Genomic DNA, 19,060 nt, shown 5'->3' on the forward strand with positions numbered 1-19,060 from the left:
TGCTTTTTATTTCTGTTTTCATGCTTCAACGTGTTTTAGGAAATTATTCAACTGCAAGTAATAAAATTACATATAGTTCATTAATCTTAAAAGTTTATGATTCAACTATAAATCGTATCTTCTAAAACAAATACATACTTGTTTTAGTTAAAAACAGTTTTGCTTTTCACGGTTTTTATTTTCTTCTTTTTTTTTGAAGCCTACAGTATATTATAATTGTAATACTATTTCATACTTATTTCAGTAGCTGGTATTTTTTTTTTACATAAATGTTATTCATAAATCTTGTCACAGATCCTAGCAGTTCAATCCTCTTTTTCCTTTTGTAAAGATGTTTGCTAGTCTTTATTCGTGTTGTCGTTGTCATCTTCCGCTGTTGTACGTGATTACTTAACTTGTTGAATTCGTATTGACGTTTTGTAATAGTTACGTATACAGCTTCAAGTTTATTGTACGAAAAATTCTTGGTATTCATGAATATATTTTGCAAAGTTGTACAACAGCGGTCTTACTTTTTCATTTTATTACGTTTTTATTTTCTTATTTAATGTCAAAAATATTGTTATCGTATAATTGCTGTAATTGTTTCGGTGCAGTTATTTATGAAAATTTTTATTATTATTTTTTTTTACGTAGTACATAAAAGGAAATATTCTTACAGAAATTGTATTTTAGTTGGTCTATGAATTCTATAAAAAGTGTTTTGATTATTTATTTATTCCAGAAATGTTTTTTTAAGATAATGATGGATATTTTCACTTCAGTGTTTGTTCAGTAAAGTTTACAGACATTTGTCCATTCCTGTTAATTAAAAAATTGCATTCTAAGTACTGAATATTGTGTGGGATTTCCCATGATTTACTTATTACATTCAATAATCGTAATTTACATACCGATTTGAAGTCGCCACTAATATACCGCAAAAGTGAATCATTCGTACGTAAAAAAAATGTAAATATTTTGTGGATGTAGGATGGCATCGTTAAAATTAAAGTGGCGTAGAGACATTATTGGCAAACCGATTATATCAACGATTAAATTGTGATTTATGGACGCTTTCCCCAACCTGTATACCGTTTAATGAGAGGGTTATTTCGGTTATTTTTTTCTTAAGTAAGAGAACTATCTTACCTGTCAACATGAAGCATTTAAGTTTAACTTCAGCTGTAGAGCAATAAATTAAATAAATAGCGTCCTATGAACAGGCTCTGGGCCTCTACCAACAAACTCTTAAGTTTGGCGGTGAATGAAATACCAGTAAGCCAGTAACCAGAAGGCCAGTAAGCCTAAATTGTTGCTTAAAAAACTTCTCAATGGAGAGAATTTTACCAGGTCCTATGGATTGTGAATGAAAATTCATTCTGCAATTAGACTATACACCATAAGCGCTAGAACTTTTGATATTCTCAACGGTATAGCCCAATTTGTGATTTATGTGAGACGGAGACTTTATGTGAGATTATATCATTAATAAGCCATCTCTCCTCTATCCTCCTTAGAATGGATTCGTCTTTTTGTTCAAAAAAAGTCTGGATTTAGTGGATATATAGCTCATGACCGATAGATTAAACCATGAGAAAAAGCAATTTCCTATTGAGAGCTCTGAAATTGTAGCGTTAAATTATTTTGGAAAGTTTTATCTTTCTGAATTTTTAGCTCGCGCAAATTCATCTTCATGCTATCCAAGCTGTGGTGAATAATAGTATCTTCTTCATCTAGATTTTCTCAGTATAAATGGAAGCGAGTGGAAACATATCAGAATTTTGCTTTGAAGGCGAATAATCCAGATATCAAGCTTCTTAATGAAAGCATGAAATTTGTCATTAAGAAAATGTTTTTATCACGTCCCTGTAAATTCACATTCAAGACTTTTAAATGCGTAAATACATCAGCTAAGTAAACCAGCAACAACATATACGTATTATTCTGTAAAACTATTGAGAATGGATTTTTTTTATCTTGGAAAAGTATTATTATCTCGCAATTCCAATAACCTTGTTAACACTTGAACCCCGCGATAGCCCGCGGCAGAGAAGAAAACAATTTTTCTTTTCATCCATCTCATCGCATAGTTTAGCGAACAGCGTATTCCGTAAGGGTTAGCTTTTAATAAAATTAACCATTATTATGAAACATTTTTTTCGAGATTTTCAGGCATATTTTTTATGGCAAGAGCATGTTTGTGAACGAAGCAGTGCGTGCATTCCGCCCTTGTAATTTGATCTTTTAATTTTTTTCAGAATCCACTATTCTTTACTACTATCTATCGCCTTTGCACCATAATTTCATACTGCAACACATTTTTTCCGAACTATGATGTACTTTTAGTAGCTTCATTAAAAACATCAAGTAGACCTTGTTCTCTTGCATTACCAGGTATTTATTTGCAAAACAACATATTTTCTTTGATTGATCTGTCCCTATCGCATTCATATCTCGCAAAACATAAGAACTGGGAAATGTTTGCCACATCTGTTGATTCATCAGATTGAAAATTCACTTGAATCACTTGCTGAATTATCTGATCGCAAACATCGGCAGTCATGTCATCGATTCGCCTTGATACTGTGACAATTTTTTTTGCTTCTTCCACGCCTATTAAAAAAACACTGATCATATCAACTGCTGCAGAAAAATTGAGGTTTCTGCGATTGTATGGGGGGGGGTTTGGATATTTGAACTACTCTTTATGCTACGACATAAGATGCTTCAAGTGTACTTTTATCAGATCATCTTTAGAAAAATTCCAACGGTTTGTTTTAAGATCCGGATGTTTAGTTTCCAAGTGTCGAATTAATTTTGATGGCTTTATGCTTTCATCGGAGTGGACTTGAAAGCAAACAACGCACTGCAGCTTTCCATCGATGAGGTAAAACCATAATTTAAATAACTGTCCTTGTAAGTCTTGTCTTTTTACCAATCAATTTACTGGATGTAGACGGCTCACTTCGTTTCTTCTCAAATTTATCCATTTTGCGTAAGAATTTAATTGAAAAAAAAGTTACACCGTTTGACCGCTAACTAAAAAACCGAAACCTAAATTATTTTCAATGAAACTACGCTTTAAAAACTTTAATAAAGACACCAGACGCACGCTTCGCATTCGAAACTAAACTGACGTTCTGAAATCTCTTATGCCTCATTTTTACTGCTGAGAACACTACGCCCTCACAGCAAATATTATACAAGCAGACCAAATTGCAAGGAGCACGTATACATCAGATTAGAACTTGTAAATTGCTCATGTTTGTACACTTTATATGTGTGTGTTTATTACCGTCGCTATCAACGAAACTAAATAGTTTTAATTAGGTTTCATGAGGTCGGGTTGGGGGGTCCCCAAAATATTCATTATATATTATTTTTACTTTTTGGGGGTCGTTGAGCTAAAAAAATTGAGTGAGAATCACCAAGTTAGAGAAACAAGTCCCCTAAGAATACACATCTCAAGGAGAAATTTTTAGCCGCATTTCTGGTGAACAAATGTTAAGCACTTAAATCAGACGCGAAGTGGATTTGAGGCGCCGTTTTGGTCCGCGGGTGGTATTTCAATTTCCTACCTATCCTGCATACCTGCTGGGCATTCCCCTATCCGCCGTCTGGGGACGCGCTAGATGGGGGACGATAAACCCCTCATTGTTGTATGTATTATCTTTTATAAATGAATGTTTGTTTGTTTGTCCTGTATGTATTCCTGTACCATTCATCTGATTGCAATGAAACTTTGGTGAGGAGTTGTGCGCACACCAGAAGGTTTCTGAATTAGTTTGGACCCGCTAGGTGGCGCTCGGGTCGAGGTATTTTGAAAAAATGTATTTGTGGTCCGATTTGCCTCATATTCAGAATATTTGTTACTTACATGGAAAGAAATACCTTCTGAAAGAATGGACCCGCTAGATTGCGCTGGGGTTGAGTTATTTGGAAAAATGGAATTTATTGTTCGATTTGGCTCATATTCAGCATATATATTAGTTACGTGCAAAGAAATATTTTTGCGAAAAATGGAAAAAGGGAAAAGGGGGAAAAGAGAAGAAGGGAAAAAGAGGGAAAGGTTAAATTTTGTGAAGTTCCGTAATGTTCAGTTTTTTAATGTTCTATCAAACTTTCATTTCTGTTCATTTATACCATAATCTATATATACACCCAAATCTAGCAATGGCAAAGCATTGCCGGGTCAGCTAGTACATATATAAATTAATTAATAACTGTACAATATAATTTATATATATATATATATATATATATATATATATATATATATATATATATATATATATATATAAAAAACATTTTTTAAGAATTTTTAAGTAGTTAGTTTTTATTTTTTCCGCTACCTTCATTCGCGCTTTTTGTTGCAGTTTTTTAATGAATGTTACCATTAAAAAAAATTCAAGTTAGTCTCTGATTATTTACAAAGATTGTTTTATTTAAGAGTAAAAATTTGTGTAATAGATTATGCGTAATTCTTTAAAATTATTTGTAAGACATCCTTGGAAGTTTTGTTATTATTGCCTCAGTTTTACTACACGACAATGTAATAAGCATAGCGAGATTTTTTTTACTAGTAGTTAATTTCATTTAAAAAATAGTAATTATTCTGTTCAAAAACAGTTTTTAAATTGATTCTTATGATTATATTCTACTAATCAATTAAAAAAAATACTCTTAATAAAAAAAAAGCTCTTGATAAGTTTTATATGATAGTTTCTTTTAATAAAAATTAAAAAAAAAATATTATTCTGTTCGTTTAAAAAAACTGAAAGTAATGTCGTTTTGCTGTTATGAACAGTATTCAGTATTCTTTACCGTACAACATCTAAAAATTAAATTAAAATTCCTGCATAAGTAATGAGTGTATTTTAACTTCATCGAATAATCGAAGGTTGTGAGTGAATGCGAATATTGTGTGCTTGAATATAAAGCCGGCTTATTTTAATCACAATCATTCCCCCCAGGCAATATTTGTTGGTTTAGCCTTTACTTAAAATTTATTTCAGCAACTACTATTTTCGCATTAAAATAGACTTCATTTATTTAGAACAGAGGACTTTTACTTGATTAAAAATTTCAGTTCTAGTTTTATAATTACTTCATTTACATGAATTATTCGCATATGATAAATATATGAGTATTTATTTAAAATAGTTTATATGCGGATTCTATGACGCTCGGTTAAAATTGTTTTTTGAATAAATTAATTTTTTGATAAATTGTCAGTCTTTTATTTGCGGATTAAGCTCATTCGTCTTCAGTTTACCACATATGTGGTGAGTCATTACACAGGTTAAGCTGATAAACCGTGTTATATTGTAAACCAAATTATTATGATTGGTAAATATAATTTTGGCTCGTTAAATAAATAGGATTACTTTTTTCAACCGGTGAACTCATTTTCCTTTTACACAACATCCATTGAAAATAAAAATCGTTGGGTATCTTTTGTTATTTCTTCCTTCAGACAAACAAGTCTTACTAATATCACAAGTGTCTTTACTTAGTCAGAACAAAGTATTCAAGAATTAGTCTAAAAGTCCATCCACCTTCTTTTGAATCTGATGAAAACGATCCCTACACTCTGTTATTAATGGACTGTGTCCTTGAGTCTTATATATATTATTAACGTATAAGCAATATAAATAATTAATTTATAAAATGGCTATTCTTATATATCTGATAAAGGAACTTACTTTTGTTTTTTTATATTCTTCTATATTTATAGAACTTATCTTTGGAGTACATTCGATTTTATGACGGTAATTAATTAGTTAGTAAAGTATGTCAAATTATACACTTAAAAAATTAGTGCCGATTCATATTATAACTTTTATTACTTTCTTTTAATTGATAGATACGAAATCGTGATTTATCTACAAATATCTCTGTATTTTCTTTTCATTTTATTTACAAAATCTTTTATTAACAGTGTTAGATATTAGTTATCTCGATCTATTACGGCCGCTGGCGCAATAAACAGCGACCGATTAACGAACAGCGATTTAATTATTAATGATGTCTGATAATTGGTGATTGTCGTTTTAGTGATACTATATCGCAAATAATTGACGATAATAAGTTATTATACGCGACACAAGGCTACTTATGATTTCCGATAATCTGGCTGTTTGAAGAATTAGCGAACAAGAATCAATTTTTTCTCTAAGGAAAAAATTATTTATGGTTTTTCCGTGAATTGTTTAGAAAAAAAACATTTTAATAAATTATTATTTTTTAAATCTATTTTCTATATTTTTTTCAATGATTAACTTCGTGTATAGAAAAAGTTATATTGATGAATGTTAAGTTTCTTTTGCTGTTATAATAATGGAGCGGGCTTGTTAATGGCGGCGCTAAAGAAGAACATTATGAACAGAAGCCGTGATTATAAATTTAGAGCAATGAGTCTCAACTTTTTTAGCTCCACGACCCCTCCAAAAAAGAAAAGGAATATGATTTTTTCGTAACCCCCTAACCACAACCCAATGAAACCTAGTTAAAATTAATTAGCTGCGTTGGTAGCGCCGTGTATGAACACGCTTGTATGAAGTGTACAAACATGAACAATTTACAGGTTCCAACTAGGTGTACGTGCTCTTTGTAATTTTTGGTCTGCTTGCTTAAAATTCGCTGTGAGAGAGCGTCATGGTTGAACACAAAAAAATTCAGTTGGTGGAGTATATCCCGGAAGTTAAAAATTATTTCTCGAAGAGATCGGTACTGAATCCATTTAGTGAAAACGTTTTGCAGCTAAGTTACCGGTTGAGATTCACAACCAGTTCCTCGAATTATCTGCCGATAAAACGGTAGAACTACAATTCACATCTGAAGATTTAGATACGTTTTGGCTTGCTCGTCGACGTGAATATGGAAATTTAGTTAGAAGAATTGAAAATATTTTAAAAAAATATTGTAATACTTTTTAATATTTCGCCATGTCTTACCTCTGTGAAAAAGGTTTATCGTCTGTGATTGCGCTAAAATCCAAAACGTAGGAATCGTCTTTTATCACTAGAAAACAATTTGCTTTTGTGTGTTTCTAACGTAGATCCACGTATGGAGAAACTTCTAAATGTAAAACAAACTCGGCCATCTCATTAATTTATTTTCTTTACATGTGTGCTTATAAATGTAAGTAAAAGCTTTAATAATAATTTTTTTTCTCATAAAATGATTTCATTATCATTTTATGAGAAAGTAGACACTATCATTTTGTATAAAGTTGTAGACTAATTTCGCGACCCCACCCCCCTTATAATTCACCGCGATCACCAGGTTGAGAAACTCTGGTTTAGAGAATCACTCGTAAAATGTTATCGAGTGTTTTATCAGACGGGTATTTCTTCGGTAGCGATAATACCGCCGAATTAAAAATTAATTTTAATTATGTTTGAAATTGTGAAAACAAACCGTTCAGGTTCAAAACTGGGTTAATTCGACGTTATCTCTTTGGCCGAATTTTGTATGTACTGTCTGTTTCAGGTAGAATCAGATGTCAGCTAAGATAAAAAAAAAAATAAAAATAGCCATTTTATAAATAAACAATTTAATATTATTTTTATAATAATTGCATATAAGGCCAAGGACACAGTCCACTAATTAAAGAGTGTAGGGGTTGTTTTCAGTAGATCTAAGCGAAACTTAAATTGACTTTAGACTGATATTTCTGAAAATGCACAACATTGATTACAAATGTGAAATGGTAGCGTTGGTTCGTTATCTAATTTAATTTCTTCTCATCTTGGAAGTATTTTCTGGCATACTTAAAATATTGGCCACACTCGTCAGATAACAAGAACGTATCTTGTTTATAAACTGTTAAATATAACAACCTGTATCCATTCAGAGAGTTTATCCGTTGTTGAAATATTGTTTGTTTCAATTGATCTTTTCACTAATAATTACGTCTGTGTTCTCTTCTTTCTTCAGTTTCGTTTGCTTTATATGATTATTTTAGGTTTGTATGGTCATTTTATTAATTTTTTAGCGTATGGGTTCAATTTACGGTACTGTTTTAGATTTTGGACGGCCTGAAATTAAAAACCAGTTACTTAATTGTAATTGAGTTTACAATCTATTGTTAACAATTATAACCTTAAAATTCGAATTAATAATAATGAAATGAATGTTTGTTACCGGTCGGCGAAAAATTAAATTTATGGTGGAAAAATATATGTGAAATCTTTTAAGTAACTTGCAATTAATAATACATTTTATTTTTGTAATAAAATAGCCGTTCAGGACTCGCTTCGCTCGTCCGACCGTCTAGCCAGGACTCCCCGACGCGGTTTTTTATCTTCATGGTTGTGAGAATATTTAAATATTTTTATTTAATTAAATAATTTTAACCAAAGCGCGCACGCATACGTATTTCATTCGCGCGAGTGTGGCGGTACCAACAGCTACTTTAAATACTTTTTAAACTTTAAATATTGTTCATTTATTTAATTTTACCGCTCATCTGTGACGTCACAACATAGCAGAAGACTACAGCAGCTGTACTTTCAATGCTACACTAGCGCTCCTTGTGGTGAGATGGGGTACTAATGACGCAGTATACCCACTTAGTCACTGGTTTATTTATAGAGAATTTTTTTGGGAGGATACGATTTTACATTTTTGTTTTGTAAATATTATAATTTTTTAATTGTTAACAAATGTGCCTAAGAAAAATAAGACCTTAATTAGACGAAATTCAGATATGGAGGGTGACCTTGCTCTACAGTCTCACCTCTTTGACCTTTTAAGTTGAAAATTTAATGGTATCAATGGCCTATATACAGAAGTAATCTGACTAATTTTGTTCAAAATTGGTCCAGTAGTTCTAGAGATCTAAGGTGAGTTAGAGTGCGACATCACACACACACACACACACACACACACACGTGCGCACGAACATCTGGAAAATTTCCATCCGCTTTTTTGGTTTTTTTTGGGGTTTCTTAGGTATCAAAACGTAAAGATCCGGTTGTAACCGCATGTGCCCAATTTGGACCGATTACGATACTTTACCTTCTACTGTTTAGCGCTAGACGGAAAAAGAATTAGTCATTTTCTTCATTTTATTTTTGTTGCCATGGTGACAAAAATATAAGAATAAGAAATAAAAATATAAGAGGATTAATTTTTGTTTCATTAATAAATATCTTTAATATCCTAACCCCCAAGGGAGCTAAGGCCTCGATCTATGCCTTAAAACCTTTCCTGGGATATATCCTGAAAATTTGAAAGCAATCGGTCGGCTGGTTTTCGTGTGATGTTGCAAACAAGCAGATCTAGAAACTTTTTAAACCCACCGGGTTGGTCTAGTGGTTAACGCGTCTTCCAAAATCAGCTGATTTGGAAGTCGAGAGTTACAGCGTTCAAGTCCTAGTAAAGCCAGTTGTTTTTACACGGATTTGAATACTAGATCGTGGATACCGGTGTTCTTTGGTGGTTAGGTTCAATTAACCACACATCTCAGGAATGGTCGAACTGAGAATGTACAAGACTACACTTCATTTACACTCTACATATCATCCTCATTCATCCTCTGAAGAATTATCTAAACGGTATTTACCGGAGGCTAAAGAGGAAAAAGAGAGAGAGATCTACAAACTTTTGCATTTATATATAAGATAAATAAGTAACGGATTTTTAAATTAGAAATAGAAACAAATGTTTTTTTTTCAAAATTAAAGTGTTTTTAATTTATGGCTTCATCAATTTTTTAAGTTTTATATTCATTTGAAAACTGTTTTGACTTCGAGGTCGAATTATCTTCGAACTTTTACACAAAAGTTTAATTTTTATTACTTATTATTTTTACGATTATTATACTATGTTCTTCAGAAGTGTACTTAAATAATTTGTTATTTTTCGCTTAGATGTGCAATAAGTTACTTTTTAATAAATTATCTAATGCTGTTAGAAAGCAGCAAACTGTTTCTTTTTACGGAATTGTTCATTTTTTTTTTTTTGTGAAAGCATACATTCTTATTTATAGTTATTAATAATTATCTTTTGCAACGAGTTATTAAATTGATTAATATGCGTTAGAAGGCTGTTTAATTACTATGTTAATTTTTTCCTTGACGAAGAAAATATTTTTTTTTTCGAAATTTATTTTTAGTATAGTATTTTTTAAAAGGAAATAATGTGGGAAATAAGTAGTTTCAATTATCATAAACGATTGTTAAATTTTGTAAGTCTAATATCCTTACGGGAACAATAGGAATGTGGTTTTACTAGGCAGTCATGCGAAGAAATGTGCAAAGTATACTGGAGTGCAGAATAGGTTGGAATGCGTAAGCAATGTACGAGATAAATATTTGAAATATATTAAGGAATCCATTAATGTTAGTAAATTATATAGTACCTTTTGATTAAAGGGTTTACTAAAGATGTTACGTTACTTCTATTGTACATCATTCAGGATATTAACGGCTAACTTATTCGACTTGCGAAACTATTTTTTTTTTTTTTTTTTAATTTTGTTATATAGTAGTGACAGTTGTTCGGAAAGAAAATCAAAATAAAATATTTATAGTTAGTTAAATATTTAAAAGATAAATAAAAGATATATTTATAAGATAAATATTTTATCTTATATTGACCCCATATTCTGGAAAAGATATCAGGATTCTTAGTATGTCCAATTATTTTCAAAGCTTGAATAAATTAAAATATGCAGAGTTTAGTAAAAAGTTAAAAGATTTTTTGGTGAAGATGACTTAACGGGCAGATCCGATGTGATCTATAAATGAATCTACGATTCATTAATAGATTTAAGGTTTTGCGGTCTGGTAAAATTTTTTCAACGGTAATTTGTACAGCTGTGTATTCATTGTTTAAATTTATAAACGGGATGGGCAAGTGCATTGAGTTAATGGCGTGTAAATAGTATAAAAATGTAACGTATCAGTTCAGTTGAAGAGGGAATATTTGTCGACTACGTAGTATTACAATGGATGAACTTTTAACGAAACTAAGTCGGTGACCAAATGAAGTTACTACGTTTCGATGCCGTCACGTGATGACTTTTATCGATGCGTCGTGCTGTATCCCATTATGAAGCTTAATACACTAATAAAGGAAGGTATATTGTAGAAAACATATGTCGCTTACTTTCTGTTTAATAATGCAATGTGACACGTATTTGCACCATATGCTGTGTAATTTGTAAAACATTATACAAGAGCAAAGTCATCTTCACTGTTGATTTTAAACAATATCATTCTTTAAAATGTATTCTTCACTCGTAGCTGGAATCTTTTGTATGCAACCGGTAAGTTTTATCAGTTAAAAAAGCTTGCAAAATGATTGAAGTGTGTCGGGGTATTTTTTTATTGTTTTATGTTAAATTTCAATTCGTATTATTATTATTTTTCGTCGTTTTGACTGTGTTATCGTTATATAAATACTGTTAATAGAATTTTTTGTTAAAAGATACAGGATAATAATTTTGCTTAGATAATGATTCTGTTTGTCTGGAGAGAGTGTAAACTTTCCGAAATTTTAAAGTGCTTCTTAAACTGTAGGTTATGAATAAACTTATACATCCTTAAATATTTATTATTTATATATATAATGTATATATTGCGTACTAATGGGAGAAGTTGGTTTTTCCAGCTAGTGTTACGTAGTACATTTTACAGTGCCGTGATGAGACCATTTTATTCGTAATTTATCTGCATTTGGTTGTTGGAGTATACTTTTATTTTTTGAATGTGGGCTTTCCTTTTTCTGTTTGACGTATGTCATAAACATAGATAGTAGGCTAAAATAGCTACGGGTAGTATTTATGGAAAGATTATCCAAAAATTCGGTAATGTTATCAGTTTTCGTTCCCATTTACTTCATTATATTTTATGATACAGCTTTTAAATAAAATTTTGTCTGAAATTTGTAAGTTTCTGTTTGTTACCTGTTATCTATTTCGTTGTGTAGATATTCAAACAGATTGGGGAAAAACTATTTTTGTCCATATCTAGGATTCCCTTGAGGATTTTAACCCCATAGAATCAGACCGTAACATAACATTCTGTCAATATAAGGAAACGAAACCCACCGTGTTGTTGTAGTAGTGGTGAACTTGTCATCGCAGGTCAGCTGGTTTCGAAGTCGAGAATTCTAATGTTCAAATCCTTGTAAAGTTACCTTTATATGGATTTGAATACTAGATCGTGGATACCGGTGTTCTTTGGTGTTTGTATTTCAATTAACTACAAATCTCAGCGATATTCGACCTGAGGTTGTCACTTCATTTACATTCATACATATCATCCTCATTCATTCTCTGAAGTAATACCTTACGGTGGTTCCGGAGGCTAAATAAATAAAAGAGAGTATAAGGTAACATAGAAAAATCTCGTAACAAAACTATTGCTGGATTAAAGGATAACGCATTTAAAAATGCTGTCCGTGGATATAATGTCTTACGCATAAAATAGTGTTTCTTAATGTTATGCTTGGATTAGAATTTTTAAACTTAAAAGTTATCTCTGTGATCTTTTTTGCACGTATGCAATATTTTAATCGGCCACTAGTACTGATAATGAATCAAACTGATTCGGTTGTAATAATCTATGTTTTCATTGGGCGTACGGGGAAAATGTTATGTTACCTTTTTTCTTCTGCTATCAGACTAGATGACGCGGTCTTATAGTGGTATTAAATACGATACCAGGAAATAGTAATACAAATAAACTTTTTTTCGTGATGAAATGCATTTACTGAATAAAATTATGTTACAAATAGCATTTTGTAGTTTAAAAATCTGATTCCTCAATATACCTAATTTCTACACGAAAAAGGGCATTTCTTGAAGTTTTAAAAAAGTATTGACATACTCTTGATCCAAACAGATATTACAACGAGACAACACGTTTTCTCATAGAGAAAACCAACAAAGGATATATCTAGCAATTTTAAAAATTATTTTTATTTTATGTTAAAATGTTGGTTTCTGAAATCTCAGTTGTTACTCGGTTGTTACCCAAATTTATTGTAATTGAACTATTGAAATATTCTCGACCGTCATTTAGACATTCATGTTCTCGTTGTCAGTTGTTCTGTGCCCGATTATGTATAATTAAAGTGATGTACCAAAATTTATTTCATCTAAGAAGATTTTATTATTTATTTCAGAGATTCCGAACCCGTACTTAATTTTCCAAATCTTCCCTTGGAATCGCCACGTGGGTGACATTTTGTCACTATTGAATGTGTTTTATGAGTCGATCGGTATTTAGATAATACGGTTTGATTTTAACGACTTTTCTATTATTTATTGATCTCAAAGAGGTAAAGAGTTATAATTTCAGATCAAACAGGTTTAAAATATTTGGTCTACATTCGTAGCCGATTTAAAAAGTAAAATTGTTAAAGAAGAATAATTTCATGATTTTTTTTTACTGATAAAAATCTACGTTTGATAAAAATTTGGAGTGCTTGAAAAATAGAAAATCCACCTTAAAAATAGTACAATTTTTATGTTACAATAATTTCAAACAGTTCGTATAGTTTTTATTCGTGCATTTAAAATTAAAAAGGAAGGATTCGTATACGGAAAAAATATATATCTGGAATATAGTAGGTTCCAAATTTTTAAAAGTCCTATTTAATAGCTAAAAAATATATTTTTGGCTTGCATATCTTGGATTTTTGATAAAAGAAAACTTGTTTATCATATTTATCATCTACGTTTGGTAGACCAAATTTCGTAATATTTTATTTTTTTTACGCAGTTCTTATTCCTAGTTTGTATGTGTATATTTAAAATGCATGATAAAAATTTCTCATTAAATCTACTGAGGATTAAAAGCAGTAAAATACTTTAATTGGGAAAGTAAATTGTATATCCTTTTACGGTTATTTTTGCTGCTTTAACACTAAAACTTGAATGTCATTTACCATCTGTAAATTGTACTCGTACATATAATTTTCTTTCAAGCATTTACGTATCTTTATCTTCTGCAGGTGTTATTTTTACTTAAGAGAATTGCAGGTTATTATAAAAGTGAAGTGCTTAATGTAATGCGCTTACTTTATTTAAGTGGGTGTTAAAGCGTGCGCTCGCGTACTAGTTTTGCAAAACGGCTGGGAGTGGTTAAATGTTTGGCCTGGTTTATGCAGATAGATAGATAGATAGTGCAGTGCAGGCAGAGGGAAAGTTGCGTTTAACCGCTCTTGTGTTCTGTATCTACCTGTGCAAATATCGTTGTATATCGGCATCGTGGCGCGACGCGTTCCTTTTCCGTCTTTCCTATAGTTCAGCAATACTATCTACACTTCTACGCGAAGTGTGTTATGTGAAGGGAGCCTCATTTAAACGGTCAATTGTGTTACATCTGGTTCGGTTAAATGAATTATATCTGTCGGGAACATCTTCTCCGTTCCCTTCACTCGGTTTTTTTACTCGCCTTATTTCAGTATAAATGCTATATATATTATAAATATTTATTTGCTTACAGTTAAATAAATAATTACTACTTTCATGTATCGAAGCGATTTATTTAGAGTCAAGGTTGTACACCCGGTATATTTTAATATTATTTATTTATTTATTCATACTTTTGACTATTGAAAGTTTTTTCGTGAAAGTTCGTTACTATTTACCGCTGTTGTACTCGAAAGGTTTTTTAATAGTAAAGAAACGTTCAACTGTTATTCGGTTATTAATTATTTCCTTTTTTGTTCACATTCTGTAATGAGGTACAAAATATTCCTTTAGATTGTTTTCAGTACGAATAATAGGTGAAGCGGTCTTATCGCCGATACGTTAACCGACTTCAATGTATTACCTGTTTATATAATTCATATGTTGAAAGTAAAATTTGATGTAGTTATACTAACTAATAATTAATTAACATTCCGATTTATCCGATAACGTCTGCCGCTACCGCGATTCTGCTAATTAAAACTCGAATTTATAGGTTCAGTACTGTATTTATAAACCCGTAACTCATTCGCTATTTTATTCAGTTAATTTGAGTTTAAGAAACTTAATATTTTACATGGTTTTACCAGATTAGGAAAAGAGTGTCAGTCGTTGCTATTGTTCCATTTTTCTTACGAAACGTTAAAAATAATGATCACAACTTTTCCGGTGACATGGCTTGTTTGTGTATTTTCAGCGGGTTTCTTTAGCATTATTTACGTGTAACACACTCGATGGTTTGCTTGTATTATTCAAAATATTAGTATGCATTAAACCACTTACAGTACAAAAAAACAAGCGTTATAATATTTTAAATATTGATTTAATAGTTTATGAAATGATCTCCTGAAGTAAGATTCGGTTGTATTGATAATTGGTTTTTAGAAATTCGATTTCTACTTTTGATGTCGCTTGCGCGTGCCTTGCTTTTTGAAGTTTCTTTGTTTTGCAGCGACCGCCAGTCATTCGATTATTATTTTCCATTCCTTTCTGTCCTGAACTTATCTTTTAACCACATCTTAATTTCTAAATCCACATCCTCAGTTGTCTGGATTTATATTATCTAATCTTTATCGTTCTCGTATAGATTTCCCGTCTTCATATCCTTTGTTTCCAAATTAATTAGACCTGGCCGCTATTTTTATTCGGTTTTTTTACAAGTATCTGTTACAGATGTTTCTGCTGTTCTTTCTTTTTCAAGAATGGTTTTTTCTTACGTAAGCGTTAGAAATGATAAAGATGCATGTTTAATTTAATGAAGATCGTTGGATTATGGAAAACTAAAACTTGTATGAATCTTTTAAAGTTCTGATAACTAATGTTAATAAAAAGATTAAGCCACATTTATTATTTTTTACAAATTATTTCAGTATCGTAAATTAATGGCCACCTGACTCGTCTTGCGGTAAGCTCGCCGTCGCAAATCACTTGTTTAACAGCTGATTTTTGAGGTCGAAGATTGTAGATTCAAATTGTAGTAAAAGATAGTTACTTTTATTCGGATTTGAATAGTACGCAGTGGACACTGGTGCACTTTGACGGTTGAGGTTCAAATAACCACACGTCACAATGGTCGGACTTTTTTTCCCCCTTGCCACTGAGGTTGGTCCTGCTTTTTAAAGCATTGCACAATCTCAGTGGGTGCCTTGGTCGGCCTGAGTTTGTACAAGACATTTACACGTCATACATATCATCCTTATTTCATTGACCTTGGGGGAGGGGGTTACTTATTAACACTACTTGAACAGATTGCCACGTACACTTCAGGAATAATAATATTAATATGGTTTAATGTCATTTCATCTTTTTTTTGTTTTTATATATTATTTGATATTAAGACTCTGACATTTATTAGAATTTCTATTTTAATAAATAAGATATAACACAGAATATAAGATCTTAATAATAATATAAGATTAACGTAGAATTTCTATTCTGTGTTAATCTTGTATTTAAATAGGGATGGCTGTATTTTGAGAAGCCGTATTTTCATCAATTTTCACTCATCATTAATTTAAAATTTCTAATTAAACTTATTAATTTTTTTACTTGCCCATCTTATTTTTCTCGTTTAAATTTGTGTGTAGTATTAAGTAACTTATTTGTCATTCTAAAAAAAAAAAATAATAATAAATGAATCGATACTGGTAACTTATCTGAAACGTACTGAGTTATTTGGTATATTTTTCAATTTTTCAAACATGGTCGGTTGATTTTTATAAAAATTATTAATCAACCGACCGAAAGCGCTTGGGATATAATCTAAATTGTTGGTAAGGTTGATTTTTAATTTTTATATTATAACTTATTTGTTATTAAAATATTCTTGCACTCGCATTAAAGTTTGACTGTTCTGAAGTAAAGCGTGAGAAAAATAATGCTTATTATTTTTAGTAAAACATCGAAATAAAGTTTAGATAATTTATTTACTTTTTTGTTTAACCACCTGATCCACCGTTAGGTATCGCTTCAGAGGATGAGATAGATGAATGATTTGTAGCGTGTGTGAAAATGCCATACCTGACCGGGACTCGAACACGGGACCTCCGAATGAAAGACCGAGACGCTACCACTCGCGCCACGGAGGCCGGCGTTTAAGTAAAAGTTTAGGTAAATGTTACGGTTCTTAAAGAGAAATTAATTTTTAAGTTTGTATCTTCGTCTGTATTCGTATTGGTTAATAAGTTTTTAAAATCCCGCAATTCTTTAGAGCTATCATTTCCAGCAGAACTTTTTTCTTTTTACTAAGCCTAATTTTGTAGGAGGGAATTATAATTACGGCCATAATTGGTTCTCCAATTATGGAGGTATCCGAGAGATTCCATGTCTGATGTTTTGATGCTTGTGCGAACTGTAATATGCATGATAAACGTCATCGTATTTGAGCAGTTTTCTTCCGTGACAAATATTTCTGTTTAAGGGTATTAAAATAAATCGTCGACTGTGTAGTACTAAAAAAGTTAACGAATTTCGTGATTAAGATTCCTTTCGATTTGCATAAGGTAGAATTCATTTAAATTTTTTTGTTTAGGTTTGCCACATCCGAAGCGGTTTCAATTAAAACCTTTATCGTTAAAATATTGCTTTACGTATATAACTTCTACTAAATTATTAAATTAAGTTAGCTCAATATTTTTTTAATTCTGAAAGGAATTAGAAGGCAGGCTCTATTTTTCCAGATAAAATCTCAGTCCCAAGCTGGACGTTTTACTCACTGAATAGAATGGTCCCCGAACAAATCCATAGGCAGTAGCCCTCCTAACAACCTCCAATATTGAGGATTATAGTAACTGAGTTACTGTTTCTCTGAAATTTGTATTTAGATATTAGCTTATCCTTAGATTGCCTTATTTTTAGGTGTCCACCCAAAACTAATAAGATATTCTGAAGAGATCAAGAATAATAGGTGGGCTAAAGGGAACAGGATGATCTACCTACCTTAAGGAAGAACCGCGAAACCCAGCTAATATACCTATCCCACATTATATTATATATAATTCAATTACAGAATTGTGTGGTACTTGAAGGAACCGAACTGAATTATATAACCTTCAGACGAATTACTACTGGAAGATATTGTGTGTAATTAAGGAGTATTCTTCGAAATGTTTTGAGAAATATAGCCGAAGATCATTGGCTTCAAAATTTTACTGGAATTTGGGAAAAGTCTTGATGCTTCGTCTTGTCGTAGTAACAGTTTTTAATTTATACGATAAGGATACGCCTTATTTTAAAGATAGTAATAAACTACTGCTGCCTGATTAGTATCTATCATTATTGATTTTATCTGTATTTAAATGCGTGTGCTATTGTAATTTAATCGGAGATGGGTTAATCAAAAGAATGATGGATAGACAGTTGCTTTATCACATTGTAGCCTCTCTACTAAGGCTTTATGTTCATTAAAAAGAATACGGTCTTGAGGAAAATTAAACTATTAAGCATTTGTCGCAGTTCGGTTGGTAATTTTTTCGTGTTTATTTATTGATCGAATCTGTACGTAGTATAAATATTTGCACCGGTCGATTTTAACGTTAATAAATGTATTCTGTGATGTGTAATATATATTTTAATACACATTTTAAATCTTTTCTTTACCATCTGTTACATATAGAAAGTAGTGACACTATATATATATCACCACCACTTTCTACAACTTATAAAGTAAAAGTTGCATCTGAAAATTATTCTGTTTATTTCTCATTGTTGGTCATTTACATTTATCATTTTTCTTATTTTAAATAACATTTTTGTAGTTATATGATTGTTTTTAAAAATTGTCGCACCGACTTCAGTTAAATAATTACTATAAGATTTTACAGAATTTTCTGTTATAAATTTGTTTTATTTAATTGTTTTAAGCGGTTTAAATTTAAAATTTATTCAACATTTCATTACTAAATTACTTCACACTTTTACTGTTAGCTGATGTACAGAATTCTTTCTTACATTTCCATTTTATCTTCCTATCTATATAATTTTAATGACCTATTGTTCTTTAAGGCATTTCTGGTGAATAAAACATAACGTTACGAGTGTAAGGAGCGGATGGAATATTCATTTTTCTTCTTTTAAAGAAAACATCGAATGTATAAACGGCCGCACCTATATCGCTTTATTCAATAAAAGGATGTATCAAGTCTAAAT

General features: G+C 31.1%; 1 protein-coding gene across 8 annotated transcripts in view; it reads left to right on the forward strand.

The window, feature by feature from the left end:
* The window catches only part of LOC142322131 (uncharacterized), a 391,713-nt gene that overhangs the window by 68,049 nt on the left and 304,604 nt on the right, over positions 1-19,060 (forward strand). Inside the window, exon 1 of one of the 8 annotated variants that reach the window (XM_075360852.1) lies at positions 11,109-11,260. The exons of the other annotated variants lie outside the window; for them this stretch is intronic. Within the exon in view, the coding sequence (XP_075216967.1) occupies positions 11,219-11,260 (42 nt within the window). The 5' untranslated portion in view covers positions 11,109-11,218. Of the gene's footprint in view, positions 1-11,108; positions 11,261-19,060 lie in introns of those variants that run through there. 8 annotated transcript variants of the gene reach the window in all.

This window comes from Lycorma delicatula, chromosome 3 (genome assembly GCF_047948215.1).
Source record: "Lycorma delicatula isolate Av1 chromosome 3, ASM4794821v1, whole genome shotgun sequence".
Classification (NCBI taxonomy): Eukaryota; Metazoa; Arthropoda; class Insecta; order Hemiptera; family Fulgoridae; genus Lycorma; species Lycorma delicatula.